This window comes from Gossypium arboreum, chromosome 5 (assembly GCF_025698485.1).
Source record: "Gossypium arboreum isolate Shixiya-1 chromosome 5, ASM2569848v2, whole genome shotgun sequence".
NCBI classification, from domain to species: Eukaryota; Viridiplantae; Streptophyta; class Magnoliopsida; order Malvales; family Malvaceae; genus Gossypium; species Gossypium arboreum.
Window position 1 is genome coordinate 33,454,428 of NC_069074.1, and position 13,041 is coordinate 33,467,468.

The 13,041-nt window shown below is 32.9% G+C and overlaps 1 protein-coding gene across 2 annotated transcripts; it reads right to left on the reverse strand.

The window, feature by feature from the left end:
• Positions 1 to 31: 31 nt before the first annotated feature.
• Positions 32 to 5,794, reverse strand: LOC108449930 (uncharacterized). 2 transcript variants are annotated; one of them, XM_017747317.2, is made up of 2 exons: positions 5,304 to 5,794; positions 32 to 316 (listed from the first exon to the last, which is right to left on the reverse strand). In XM_017747317.2, the coding sequence occupies exons 1-2, from the start codon at positions 5,580 to 5,582 to the stop codon at positions 179 to 181; spliced, it is 417 nt and encodes a 138-aa protein (XP_017602806.1). In that variant the 5' UTR covers positions 5,583 to 5,794; the 3' UTR covers positions 32 to 178. The 2 variants fall into 2 exon arrangements, with proteins under 2 accessions (XP_017602806.1, XP_017602807.1); XM_017747318.2 differs by lacking the exon at positions 5,304 to 5,794 and adding an exon at positions 3,427 to 3,761.
• Between the last annotated feature and the right edge of the window lie 7,247 nt (positions 5,795 to 13,041).

Consider the following 13,041-nt stretch of genomic DNA (forward strand, 5'->3'; position numbering starts at 1 on the left):
ATGCAAGCAATAGATAAAACAATCCCAGCCATTGGATTCAAACTTTACTTTCCCTTTTCTTTCACACAAAATCATGAAATTGTATTTTTTTCCAACTATAACAAGCAACAACGAGGCAAACATAGGTACAGAAAAAACGATAAGGTCTTGGTTTAGTAAAACAAAAATCGAGAGAGAATCACACATATTGGGAGTCATCCACCGCAGGTGGCTGTTCGTCATCGTCCGACGCTTCCTTCTTGGATCCCATCTCTTTCCTTTCGTTCCATCTAGCCCAAATCCATTTCAGTAAAAAGAAACCACCAATGGCATATACCTGACGGTAAACCAACTAATTTAATTGCAGAAACACCAAATGAAGTAATATGGTGTTTAAGAATGAAAGATAAAACAATGTTTTCAAGCTTAACATACAACATTCACAGCAATTTATGTAAATAAATGAAGCATCGCCAACATGAATGTCAGAAGGAACAGTTAGGGATTTGCCTAAACCCGAATGGACAAAATCTACATAACTTGCAGTTCCAAAATATGGGATCGTGGGGAGGATTCCTCCAATGAATCAATGAAAGAGCCACCCAACTATTATGGTAGTTTGAAATGCATTGTTCCGAAACCTCCGAATACATGAAAAGAACTTGATAAAAATTGAGCAAACTTGTATCAAACACATACCTAATTCTCACATCCGAGTCTATTTAACATATGTACAGAATCAATACAGGCCTATTAATTTAGAGTTCAAATAGCATGTAATAAACCATCGAAGTCACAAATTTCAGCCAAACAATTTATTTATGCAGTTTTTGGTTTGTAATAATAGCAAAGAATTCTGGAAAATGATGAAAGAAAGGTGGAAGAGAAGAAAATAAAAACAATGCACAAAAGGGTGCGAAAAAAGGAAGACCAAAAAGCATTTATAAATAAATAAAAGATTGGAGATCAATTTCAGAAGTATAATCGCTACCTCAAGATAAAGCCAAGATTGCTAAACAGAAATGGAAGATCAATATCAATAAGCAAACCTATAAAATTATGGTAAAAGGTAAAGAAAACCATAACTGCAACTTAGGATTTTACTAATCTATTCTGGATCTTATTTTTCTCGAAATACTAAAGTCCACTCATGTGTGACACTTGTACCAAATGCATATCTAGACATTTATATGGGGATATGACACTCCGAGAACCCTCCAAATACATGAAAAAACTAGAAAAAATTCGAACATATCTGTGGCACATACACATACCCAAAACATACACTTGACTCCAAGTAACATAGAAACTAACAATATTAGACAAAATGTACATCGAGAAACAACCAGAGCACAGGTAAAATAGAAACAGGGAAATGTTATAGAAACGTAAAAATAGTTAGAATCCCTCATAATTGGATCTTAGCTCCCACTAGAAACAACTAAGGTTGAATATCATATACAGCCTCTTACATGTCACATCTTGACACCTCCAAGGAAATAAAATACCTAAGAACCCAGAGATGAGGAACAGTGTAGCAACCGAAAAAGTGCCTAGGCAGTTTAGATCGAATCATCACAGTCAAGGACGTAGGGCACACTCTAGTACTAGAACCCTCACATTGCCTAGGCACAAGGTAGCACTCGCCTAAGTGAAGTAATCCGTATGTGTGTAATTTTTTTATGCGTGTCAGTATATATATAATAAGCATAAGATATATAATTATGATAATAAAAGCTGAATAGCTATCCTTTTTACCCTACAAAACATGCAAAACACATCTCGTTGGAATTTTATTGGCCAATATGCATGATTTCCTCATGCTCCCACGTCTATAGTTAAAAGACAACATTGAAAAGTAGAGAAATAAATATTTTTATTTTACACTACTAGAAAAACTAAAAGCTAATGAAATTATTGAGGTTCAATCAGGCAGATGTTTTCTGCATCTACCAACATAGAAAAGAGCATGCCTAGGTGCATCAAATGTGTAGGTCAAATGTGGCTCACCCAAAATGATTAACAACGTTTTTGTTGCACACACAAAGACAGCAGTTAAAAAGCACCTAGGTGCACATCTTCACAGATCCAAAAAAATGTCTTGAAATATTATATTTGCAATGGTGTGCGCTTAGCATTGCTTCTTAGCACCAAACAAGATTTTTTCCAATGAGACGCATTTGGTCAAACGCAGACTGTGTGCCTAGGCAGGTTTTTTGGTAATGTGATAGGCGTAAAAGAAAAAAGAAAGACAGAAAACTGTCTAATCATAATTCTCTTTTATTTCTTCAATTTTCTTCTCATTACTTGTACCTTTATTAGTAAGAAAGGGGATTATGTCAAACTCTTCACTTCTCAATATTTGAATATTCAGCTATAGACATGAAACTTTAAGAAAATCATGCTTCAATGGAAAGTGTTCAGTTGGAGCATGACAAAGAGACTAAATTTGTCCTAGTTACTCTTCGGGCAGAGTGGAAGAGGGGAGAAGATTCTTGAACGAGGGAAAAACCCAATGACTTCGAAAGAATTGAATGAGAGCCTCATGTACGGTTCTGTAGAGTGGCAGTAAGGCTGACTTACCTATCAACTCTTCCACTATCACTCAAAAACCCAAACGAAAAGTTGCCAGAGTACCACAAAAAAGACGGAACTTTAAATGTTTTGTAGGGTAAATTGAAGCACTCTTCAGGGTTCATTATTACAATCGTTTATCTCAAGCTAATTTTATTTATATGCACAGACATGTAAAAAAGTATGCAGATACTCGTACTGACAGTACTCTACTCAGGCAGGTGCCTATTTAGTGCCTTGCGCTTAAAGCAATATAAAAGAGTTCTTGCACCTAAAGTGCATCTTGTGCTTTTCACAACACTGAATAATATATTAAAAGAATATCATAGATATATGCTCTTTCTAGGATACACTATTAAACTTCAAAGGTTCTAGAGACTACAGTGCTCACCCTCAATTGCTTTCATCTTATTCCACAGTCGACATTCTTAAAATTTCATAATCTATCATCAGCAATATACTCCTGAATGCAATCATAAATTTACTCTTTTTGTGATTACAAACGAAATAATAATGTCAACCAAATTATTAAATAAAAACTTATGGCTTCAGATTTTAAGCACTGGAAAATACTTCAAAATTTCCATTTACCCTATTATGTTTACTTTCTATTCCCAACAAAGATTGGCATATAAATCACTACCACACTCTTTGAAACGACTCTTTTCCAATGAAACTATAATTATAATGAGATGGAAAAGTCTGGTTCACTGGCATTTCATAGAAGAATCATACAACACAACAGAACCAATAATAATAATAAACAACTAATTATGACATTTGAAAAAATCTGCAAACGTTTGTTTCTTTTAACTACATTTTTAGTTACCTAGAACACCCAAAAACAGAAACTATACAAAAAAGACAGTATACCTGCCAGAGAACTATAGGATTAGAAGTTCTCCCAAGGCACTCCTCCGCCTCGAATTCCAACGGCGGAGGATTTTTCCGGCGGTTTCCCATGAAAACAGATGGTGGTTTCGCAATTTCAATTTGCTCCTCTTTTTCAACCGAAGCATCTGGTTTTTCCGATTGTTGGTCAAAGGAAGGGAATTTGAACTCAACTCTGGGTAACATTGAGAAAAAATTTCTGGGTTCTAAAGGATTTTTACTTTTGCTCTGAGCTTCTTTGTTATTTGCGTCTGCCATTGCTTAACTTGGACTTGTTTCTGACTCCAGAATCCATACATCAAGGTTTTCATTTATTTATTGTATCGGCGGAGAGCACGGAGAGGTCACGTGTCTATTGCGTGCTCTTTTGAATTTTTTTTTTGGTACAAAATATTTTAGACTTTTTAAATTTTAATGAATTTGATTTAAAAAGAATTTTCAACAATTTTTTTTATCTTTAATATATATTGGTCAACACCTTTACAGTATTTCACTTCCACAAATATTTGCTATGATGTTGTTTGATTAAGTGGCAAAAATTAAATAAAATTATATTATAAAGTTATTTGATATATTTGTCAAAATTAATTATTTAATATAATTATATTTTTTATAATAATTTTTATTTTAAAATTTATTTAATTTATAATTTTACTCTTATCAATCTAATATTTTATGTTAATTATTTACTTTTTATCCCATTCAACAGTTTTTACTGTTTTATTAAAAATTCTTTATTATTGAACTAGATGGTATGTAGTTAATAATTAAAATATAATTTATTTTTAATTTAATACTAAATGTTATAAAAGAATTGATGATGCATAAAAATTAAAAATAACAACATAGAAAAAGCAAAGTTAAAAATAAAAAATTTTATTCTTTAAAATAGTTTTATAAAATAGTCGTAAAGAGTTGTAGATTTTTTTAACTTTTAGAAGTTAAATAGTACACATTTTAGAATTTTTAAAATTAAAAGTTCATATATCTAGTAATCTTAAATTTAAAATTTAAAATTTAAAATAAATAATACATATTTTATGATAATTTTAAATTTAATAAAATAATAAAATGAAATTTTAAGCAAAATTTAAATTAAATTAAATAATAATGATAATTTTAAAAAATCTAATAATAATAAATTTAAATATTAAGATAAATTGTCATTAAATAATATTTATATTTATGACAATATTACTTATTTTATGATAATTTAATATATTTTTATTTTCTTACATAAAAATTATATAAAATTTTCAAAATTTATCTAACCTTTTCAAATTTTAGATAAGATTTTAAATTTTATTTATTTAAAATTTTAAATAATATAATTATAAGTTGTCTATCTTATAGTATATAATATATATATAATAGGCTTATGAAACATATTTTGTATTATAAGTTACAAGAAAAATTTTAAGCATAATTGATTATCACAATTATTATTAAAACAAACCAAATAAATACAACCAAAATCAATATTATTATAAAGCACAATTGAAGAATAAACAAAAATAAAATCTAAACTCACATTTACGCATTTAAGATCTCAAAATCCTAGGTTTTATTTATTATTTTTGGCCATAGGTTTGATTAAACAAACGAGATTAATTAGGAGATATTTATTAAATAAATTATAATCTAAATATTTTAACTTATGCTATCTTTAATGAAGAGGATAATCATCCTTTTGGTTAAATAAATACATCAAATGACAACTATCAATCAATACGTTGATGATCACAATAAATACGATAGGTTTAAATTCCAACTCATTTCGCACAATCCTTGCTCTAAAATCATCGGAAAATGCAGAATAAAGGCTTCGTCATTAAAAAAAAAAAAAAAGGACAACTGACCTGCCAGAGAATTACACGATTGGAAGTCCTTCCTGTCTGGTCGGCCTCAAGGGTCAAAGGCGGTGGAACAGCCGGCCGAGGCTCCGAAAACTTCACCTCATCAGCTGGCTTATTAATTGTTTTCTTCTCCTCGCTCAACTGTTTTCCGTTGGGTTTCTTTTCAATCACAACTTCAACACTGCGTTTTCTGTTGAAGGGAAGTTTGGGTAACAATAGCCACAAGTTCCTAGGGAATTTTGAGTTCTTATCTTCGATCTGGATTTCAAGGTTTCTAGCCATATTTTTGAAGAGGAAAGCAAAACAATGCGTTTGGAGTTGAAGGGTAGCTATATAGCGGTGAATTTTGGAGTTTTTTGCAAAGGGTTTTAAGCTTCTTGAAGATACCAGGCAAAGAGTCTAGAAAATTTCGAGCCTCTTTTTGAGTGTAGCACATGGAATGAAATAAAAAATATAGTACTGGATTGACGCTTGGAAGGGATTATGATTTGGTTGTCTGTGCGGTTCAGGTATGAAACAGAATTGGTAAACAAAAGGTAAAATTCTGTTATTAGTCCCTATATTTTACATGAATGATTTCGTATTTTTAATTTATGTATTTTTCAAATTTTAAAATTTCATAATGGTTAAATTTATTAAATTTTACTATTTTCAAAATTTGATGTGACAAAACATATTATTATATGTGTAATGTCATATCAACTTGTTATTTTCACATATTATTTAATAAAAATCTAATTAATAGATAAATGGTAATTATTTACGTCAAGATTGAAATTCCAATATTTGAAAAGCACATCAACTTAAAATGATTCAGTTAGAGAATATAAATTAAATCTACAATTATAAACTCATTAATTGAATTTAACCAAGCAGATTTAATCGCTTATGTTTAAAGGCAAGATTAAAATTTCAAATTTCAAAAGTACATTAACTAAAATTGATCAATTCGAAAAATATAAAAACTAAATTGAATTAAATTAAAATAGAAAGATTATATTCACAACTTTTATAAATTATAAAGATTAATAGAATATTTTAACCTAAATTGATTTAGAAAGAAAGTTTTGTGGAAACTTATTTATAGTATAATGAGATTATATGTTAATTTTGACTTATATCATCGTTATGTGTATCAACTACAAATTTTTATTTTGATGGTTAAATTTTTATTTAAAATATTATTTTGTTAATCTAATTCTTTAAAATTTTTAAAATGAAAGTGATAATTTCAATCAATGATAATGCATCACTTAAAATTTCTTTACATGTGTCATACTATAATCAATCAATATTGGTCAATGATCGGTGAATGATTCATATCATTGTTGATATAAAAAGAAGTCATGTAACATGTTTTCATTGATAAGATATGCCACTTATTTTTTTTAATATCATTAAATTTTTGGGCCAAAATCTATAATGAAAAGATAGTTTAAATACAAAATTAAGATAAAAAAGTTTAAATATCAAAATTAAAAAAAATGGTATTTCTTAGGGTCAAATAGTGACTTAAGCAGTTAATTCTTTTATTAAAGATATTATTATTATTATTATTATTATTACTACTAGTAGTAGATTACAAATTTACAACACACCCATGACACGCGAGTGAAAAAAATCTGTAAAAATATGTTATTTAAAGTTATATAAAAATTAAATCATGCAATGGTAAAATTAGAATGTTTAAAATTATGGTGCTTACTATGTATTAGTTTTTATTGGTTTTGTATAAAATATAAAAAGAATACGTTTACTAAAAGCAATAGACGAGTTCCATATAGACTAGACCTACTAATGGAGCAAGTAAGACTGACTGTTTCCAGTTGCGCTTATTCAATTGACTCGTTCTTGTACGGTTCCTGCTGTTTCGGGTCTTTTGAAGGGGAAGAGGGAAGAACGGTCCTATATTGGGATTTTGAGGAGACACTGCGCTGGTGCCATTTCATTTCACTTCCCGACTCAACCCGGAAGGGTAATAGCATCGGGGAGGAGAGAATGAGACAAGATTCAACCCCCTTATCTATCTATCTATGGCGAGCACGGGACGAGCGAGCAGAAAAAGTGTAACGAATCCATCCCACCAGACCTTTTGGATGGGACCCGTGTTGCTGGCACGAGAGGGATCAAGGGACCGATCGCCCTGAATTAGATGTTCCTCTATCCAATCCCACGGAGAGAGGTATTAGTCTCAGCCACCAATATGGAACACCGATGAATCTTAGAAACCACCTCATAATAATATAATTTTGTAAAAAATAAAAATTTTAATCATTTACCAATTAAATTTATACTTAATTAATTTGTAACACTAACTCAATTAGAGTTTTAAATAATAGTATAAATTAAATTATTAAGCTAATTAATTGATCGTTAAATCCTAGTTGTTCGAATGACATGTCTTTAAACAACATTTTAATGAGATGGTACTCGTATAATGATGCACACGTGGTGTTATTTTATGTCTCTATGAATATTAATTAAGTTCATTATTGCTCTACATTACTCAGCGTTTGCTTTACTCATTCTTTTACTAATAAATTTTAATTTAATATTATATAGTAAGTTATAATTTATTTATTAAGATAATTTTAGTATATTTATGAGATGCACATATATAAAGTATATATGTGATATTCATCTTTATATGATTTTGGTGTATGTTTGGTATAAAAATTAAATATAATTCTTAATTTCATTCTTCTATTTTTACTTTAATTTGTCAAAATTTGATCCTCGTACTTTACAAAATTGATAAATGAATCCAAGTAGTAATGCTATTCAACCTTACTGTTAAATTGTTGATTTAGGAATTAATAGGTTAATAATTTGTATGTAAAAACAAAAATTAATATTTCAACGATTTATATGCAACAAAGTAGTAGAAATCAACAGTTAAAGTTCATGTATTTATCAACAACTAGGCTAACTTCTCGCCTCTCGGTTATCATAAAATACAATTATCAAATTCTAACAAATTAAAGTAAAGAGACTAACTTTTGATTTTCATAAAATAAAGGGATGGAATTCATAATTAAACTAGAAAGAAAAACTTAGTGACTTAAAACTAAATTCTGAATAAAGCCATATCTGTTATGAATATCTTATTAAGTAGATGTCCATCATATCAAGATAAAGTTTTAATATACTTTAAATTCTAATAGTTTTTAGAATTAGATCTCTACTTCTTTTATACTTCTTATGCCTATAAATAGAGACTCTGATGAAGCATTGTAATCATCCCGTTTGATCAATAAAGTTCATACTCTGTTGATTTGATATTTTTTTTGTTCTTTATTCTCCCCATCTCTTTATTTTATAACAATATCAAATATGTATAACATAATTTAAATTTAAATTGATTCACAAGTTAATAATCTTACACAACATTAACGATTGAAATACAAACAAATTCTGCAACAAATCAAATAAATTTAATTAACAAATCATTAACAAAATTGTGGTAACTAAATGTTCTATTTTATGTTTGAAACTTGGAATCAATGGAGTATTGTAACACCCCAAACCCGGCCCAGACGTTATGACCGAATCCGGCGTGTCACATTGAGGCGTTACTAGAAAAGTAAAGTCTTTCTTAGTGTTTAAAGAATATATTCGTTATAGATTAAAGTGAATAGAAGCTGTGCACCAGGTACGATGCCAGAAAAGAGGAGGTGAATCAATTAGACTGCTTAAGTACCCAGCTCTCCACGAATCCAATCCTAGACATGCACACAACCATTGCCACACTTTAACTGAGTGATTGTTCATGGAAAACCAATTCGTTTAAAACCATTTGAAAAGGTTATTAATTTTGAAAATGTTTTCGTTGCGGAAGCTTTATAAAAGTTCGTAGTTTGCGAAAACGTGTTGATAAAAAAAATAATTAATGTTTTTAGAAAACCGAGTTCTACTTAAAGCAGATAATAAACGTAACAACTAAAAATCCCCAAACTAAAACAAAATCCAAAGAAGCCTTATTACAAAATTTAAAACCCAAATCAGAATTTAAAACATAATTAGAGTCCAAGTAATCGTATGGCCATCTCCGAGTCCCTCGTAGCACCGATCCACTAACTCTGGGGATTACCTGAAAAAAATAAAAGACGGGGTGAGTTTGGAAAACTCAGTGTGTAAAGTATCCCAACCAGAGCCTAAATCAGTTCAAGCTTTACTGGGCCTAAGCCCTATTCAGAAATCAGAGTTAATTGGGCCTTAGCCCATATCAATATTAATCTGGGCCATAGCCCCTTCCAGTATCAGAGTATACTAGGCCTAGCCCATATTAGTATCAATCTTGGCCGTAGCCCTATTACAAGTTGAGATATATTAGGCCTTGCCCATATTAACACAGTTGGGCCCATTTCAATACAGTTGGCCCATAACAAAATAATCTCATACAATTAATGCATTATAACCCCATCTAACCCTGCACTTACCTCCGTCCATCCCTACACTTCCTGTGGGGAATAAATCACCCACGCCATCCCTACACTTACAGTGTTAGCACCGGTTACGACACTAACTATAATCCGCAGCAAAGCTACTTATATCAGAATATGTGGCACAACCACCAGAATGGGTTCTTCCTCCATAACAAAACCCAACCCCATGCAGTATGACATGTATGCAGAATATATATATAATTAACAAGGCATGCTTCAGAAAGACAGTCAGATTATAGCGTAAGAACAGTTATTTACCCTCGAGGGGCATAATCGTAAACTTACCCCTTTAGGGGTATTACAGTAATTATACCTTACCAAGGTATTTCAGTAATTTTATCAGTCTTTTTAGGGTTTCATGCTCATTACAGTTATTAACGTGTCTTCAGAATACTTACCGGACGTTTTCATCAAAATAGACCCGTTGCCCATTACCCAATTTCATCCCATCGAAGCCCAAATTCACCGAGGTGCACGAAATTGCGCACTTTGCAATCTTACCGTTGAAGATACCAAAATTATCAATACAAACAATCCCACGAGTGCTCGCACGCTCACAAGTTCTCGAAATGTCAGCTTTTCGGCATTTCGGCATTTCGGCTTTTCGGTTTTTGCTGAACTAATCTACTAGTGGGTGTCGTTTACACACCTATTTTTTTATGAAACGTTGACGAGTTCCACACACGAGCAGCCTACAATCGGTTACTATAACATTAGATTAAAACTCGATAACAACTTAACACATCAAACCCTCACCATATTCGGCCATAGTCCATATCTTTAACTCTTACCTTTATCGATCTCCAACTACCAAATCTAGATGCTCCAACAGTGTCAACCCTCTATGCTTCTTGATTGATTGTCTTTAAATCCACACTAAATACATATGAAACCAAAAGAAGAGGTTATTAAAGCCTTTAGTCTAAAACGACAGTCTCCCTAAGTGATTAAGGACTTGTCGGCTTTTCATAATAAACCCTAAATAACGAATAGACAGAAAGATCTGATCACTTATCGAGGATCTACTTGCCAGAAACGTTCCGAAGTACCTTCCTATTCCAGATTTGTTGTAGATCAAATCCCCAAAATACAAAGAGAGAACAGATCTAATGATTCGGCTTCTAGAACCTATTCTGAGGTATGCTTAATTCGGTTTAGGAAGAAAATAGAAGAATAACGAAGAAAAAGAATAGAGGATTCGGTTAAGAAGCAAAGTCGGCTATCACGTAATATGGTTAGACTTTTCGAAGGGTAATCGGTTAGCAATAGTTTGAGAGAGATCGGTGGAAGAAAAAGAAAAGGGAAAGAATTTTAAAAATAGCAATAGAAGATTTAGGCTTCGGCGAAGAAAAGACAGATGGATCAAAAGGAATGAAAGTTGATAAAATAAAATAAAAAAATATGATAAGAGAATTTGAGCTGAAAAAAATAAACAAACAATTCATCCTAGCCAAAATTTGAGAGCTATTTCGGCATCTAATTGTCCAAAGCCGAATGAGTTCTATTTCGGCACCACCGTCCTTCTCATATTCAAATTCATTATTTTGCTCCTTAATTTTAGCCTTTACCACAGTTTGAATTTCATTCAAACTCCTGCCCACCGTTTAGTAGCCTTATCCACCCCTTGCACCGCTTCAGTAAGCTGCTAAGAGAGTCCTGATCAGACTCCAACTCTTTTACCATGCGAGCAGCAAAATTGGTCCTTCGCGCGCACAGCAGCTCAAACTCTAGACCTCCTCCTGTCCTTGTGCTCTACATCCTGCTGCTGGCCACTGTACCAATCTTTCTTTTATACCATAATAGGGTCACAATTAATCTTAATCTATTCTTGCTGAAGCTTCGGTTACTTGATAAATAAAAAGGAAATTTCGCCTGCTATATATCTCGAACCTGTGACCTTCTAAACACACACATACGCTGCTTGCCACAACACCGAAGTTCCTTTCATGACATAATCTTCTCACAATTAATTTTAAGGCTTTACTGCTGCAGTCACGGCTACTTAAAAATAAATCAAAATTTCGCCTTCCCCTGGAATCGAACCCACATCCTCTCAGCATGCCTAGCACGCTGCTGCTACTACGCCACAGGCGCTCCTTGTGGTATACTCCATTCGCGAATTCTTTTAAAGCCTATTTTAGTGCAACCCGTTTACTTAAAAAAAATAAACGTCTCGCGCGCCCCGTGCCTTGAACTGGGGTCCCCTTCAGCCTTCTAACGTCCCTTGCCACTAGGCTGAGTTCCTTATTGTGACATGAGTTAGCCCCAACAACTCTTAAGGCCTGCCTGCGACAGCCTTTGACTTAAAAACATGTTTGCGCACGCTAGGAATCGAACCCCAGCCTTCCATCCTGCTGCCTAACGTGCCTAACCACTGGACCAGGCGTTCCTTTATGCCCAGCTTCTGCCCAACTTATTTTTAAGGCCTTATGCCCAGAGTTCCTTAAGAGGCAAAATTTAATAATGTTGCTAAAGCTATGGGCCGAGCCCCAAACTTTTTCCCACACCATAAACCCTTCGTAATTTATTTTCTTACTAACTAAACATACTAAATAATAATAATAATAATTAAATTATCCCATTTATTCGAGCCGTCTTTTACCCGAACTCAGACTCTAAACCCAATATTTCTAGGCCCAATTTTTGGGGCGTTACAACTTTACCCCCCTTAAAAAAATTTCGTCCTCGAAATTTTTCATCTAGCTATCAGTTGTCTAATACCGACTATTGCGCTATGCTACCGCTGCGCACTCTAGCTCTAATTTTAAATTAAGTAAATAATACACCATGAGAGAAGTACGTACCAGTATCTGCTTCCGGAGCGTCTTCGTCCTCACGGAGACATGCTGCATAGACCAAAGCTGGCTATCTCGCCTCAGCATGTCCATACCCCTGTCTAATGCTCCACGACCACGACCCATTCCATTGCTATGGCCTCTTGCTGGTTGCTGACCACCCCTCGGCGGCTGTATATTACCCATACCAGTAGTTTGTCTATAATCTGGTCTCCAGGGACACTATCTGAAACGATGCTCCATGATCCGTATCTTAAACAGGCTCCAATCCTTTTCCAGCATTCGCCATAATGGCTTTTTCCGCAATCAACACAAGGTTACAATCTAACAACAACAACAGGGGCTTCAGCTCGGACCGGCCCATCTATCCTGGCACTTTTCGTATGCCTCTGATTAGAATTGGAGGGCCCTAAATCTCTTTTGTTTTTACTTTTTTTCTTTTCCCAGCTTTGGCTCTCAGCGCGCTTCACATCCTCAACTATCTTAGCTTTCTCTACCAAT

Bases quoted from the DNA above. Each gene is read 5' to 3' on its own strand.
- LOC108449930 (XM_017747317.2), bottom strand. From the start codon at position 5,582: ATGGCTAGAAACCTTGAAATCCAGATCGAAGATAAGAACTCAAAATTC. The intron at 317-5,303 runs GTCAGTTGTCCT...GTTTACCGTCAG, and splicing joins ATCGTGTAATTCTCTGGCAG to GTATATGCCATTGGTGGTTT.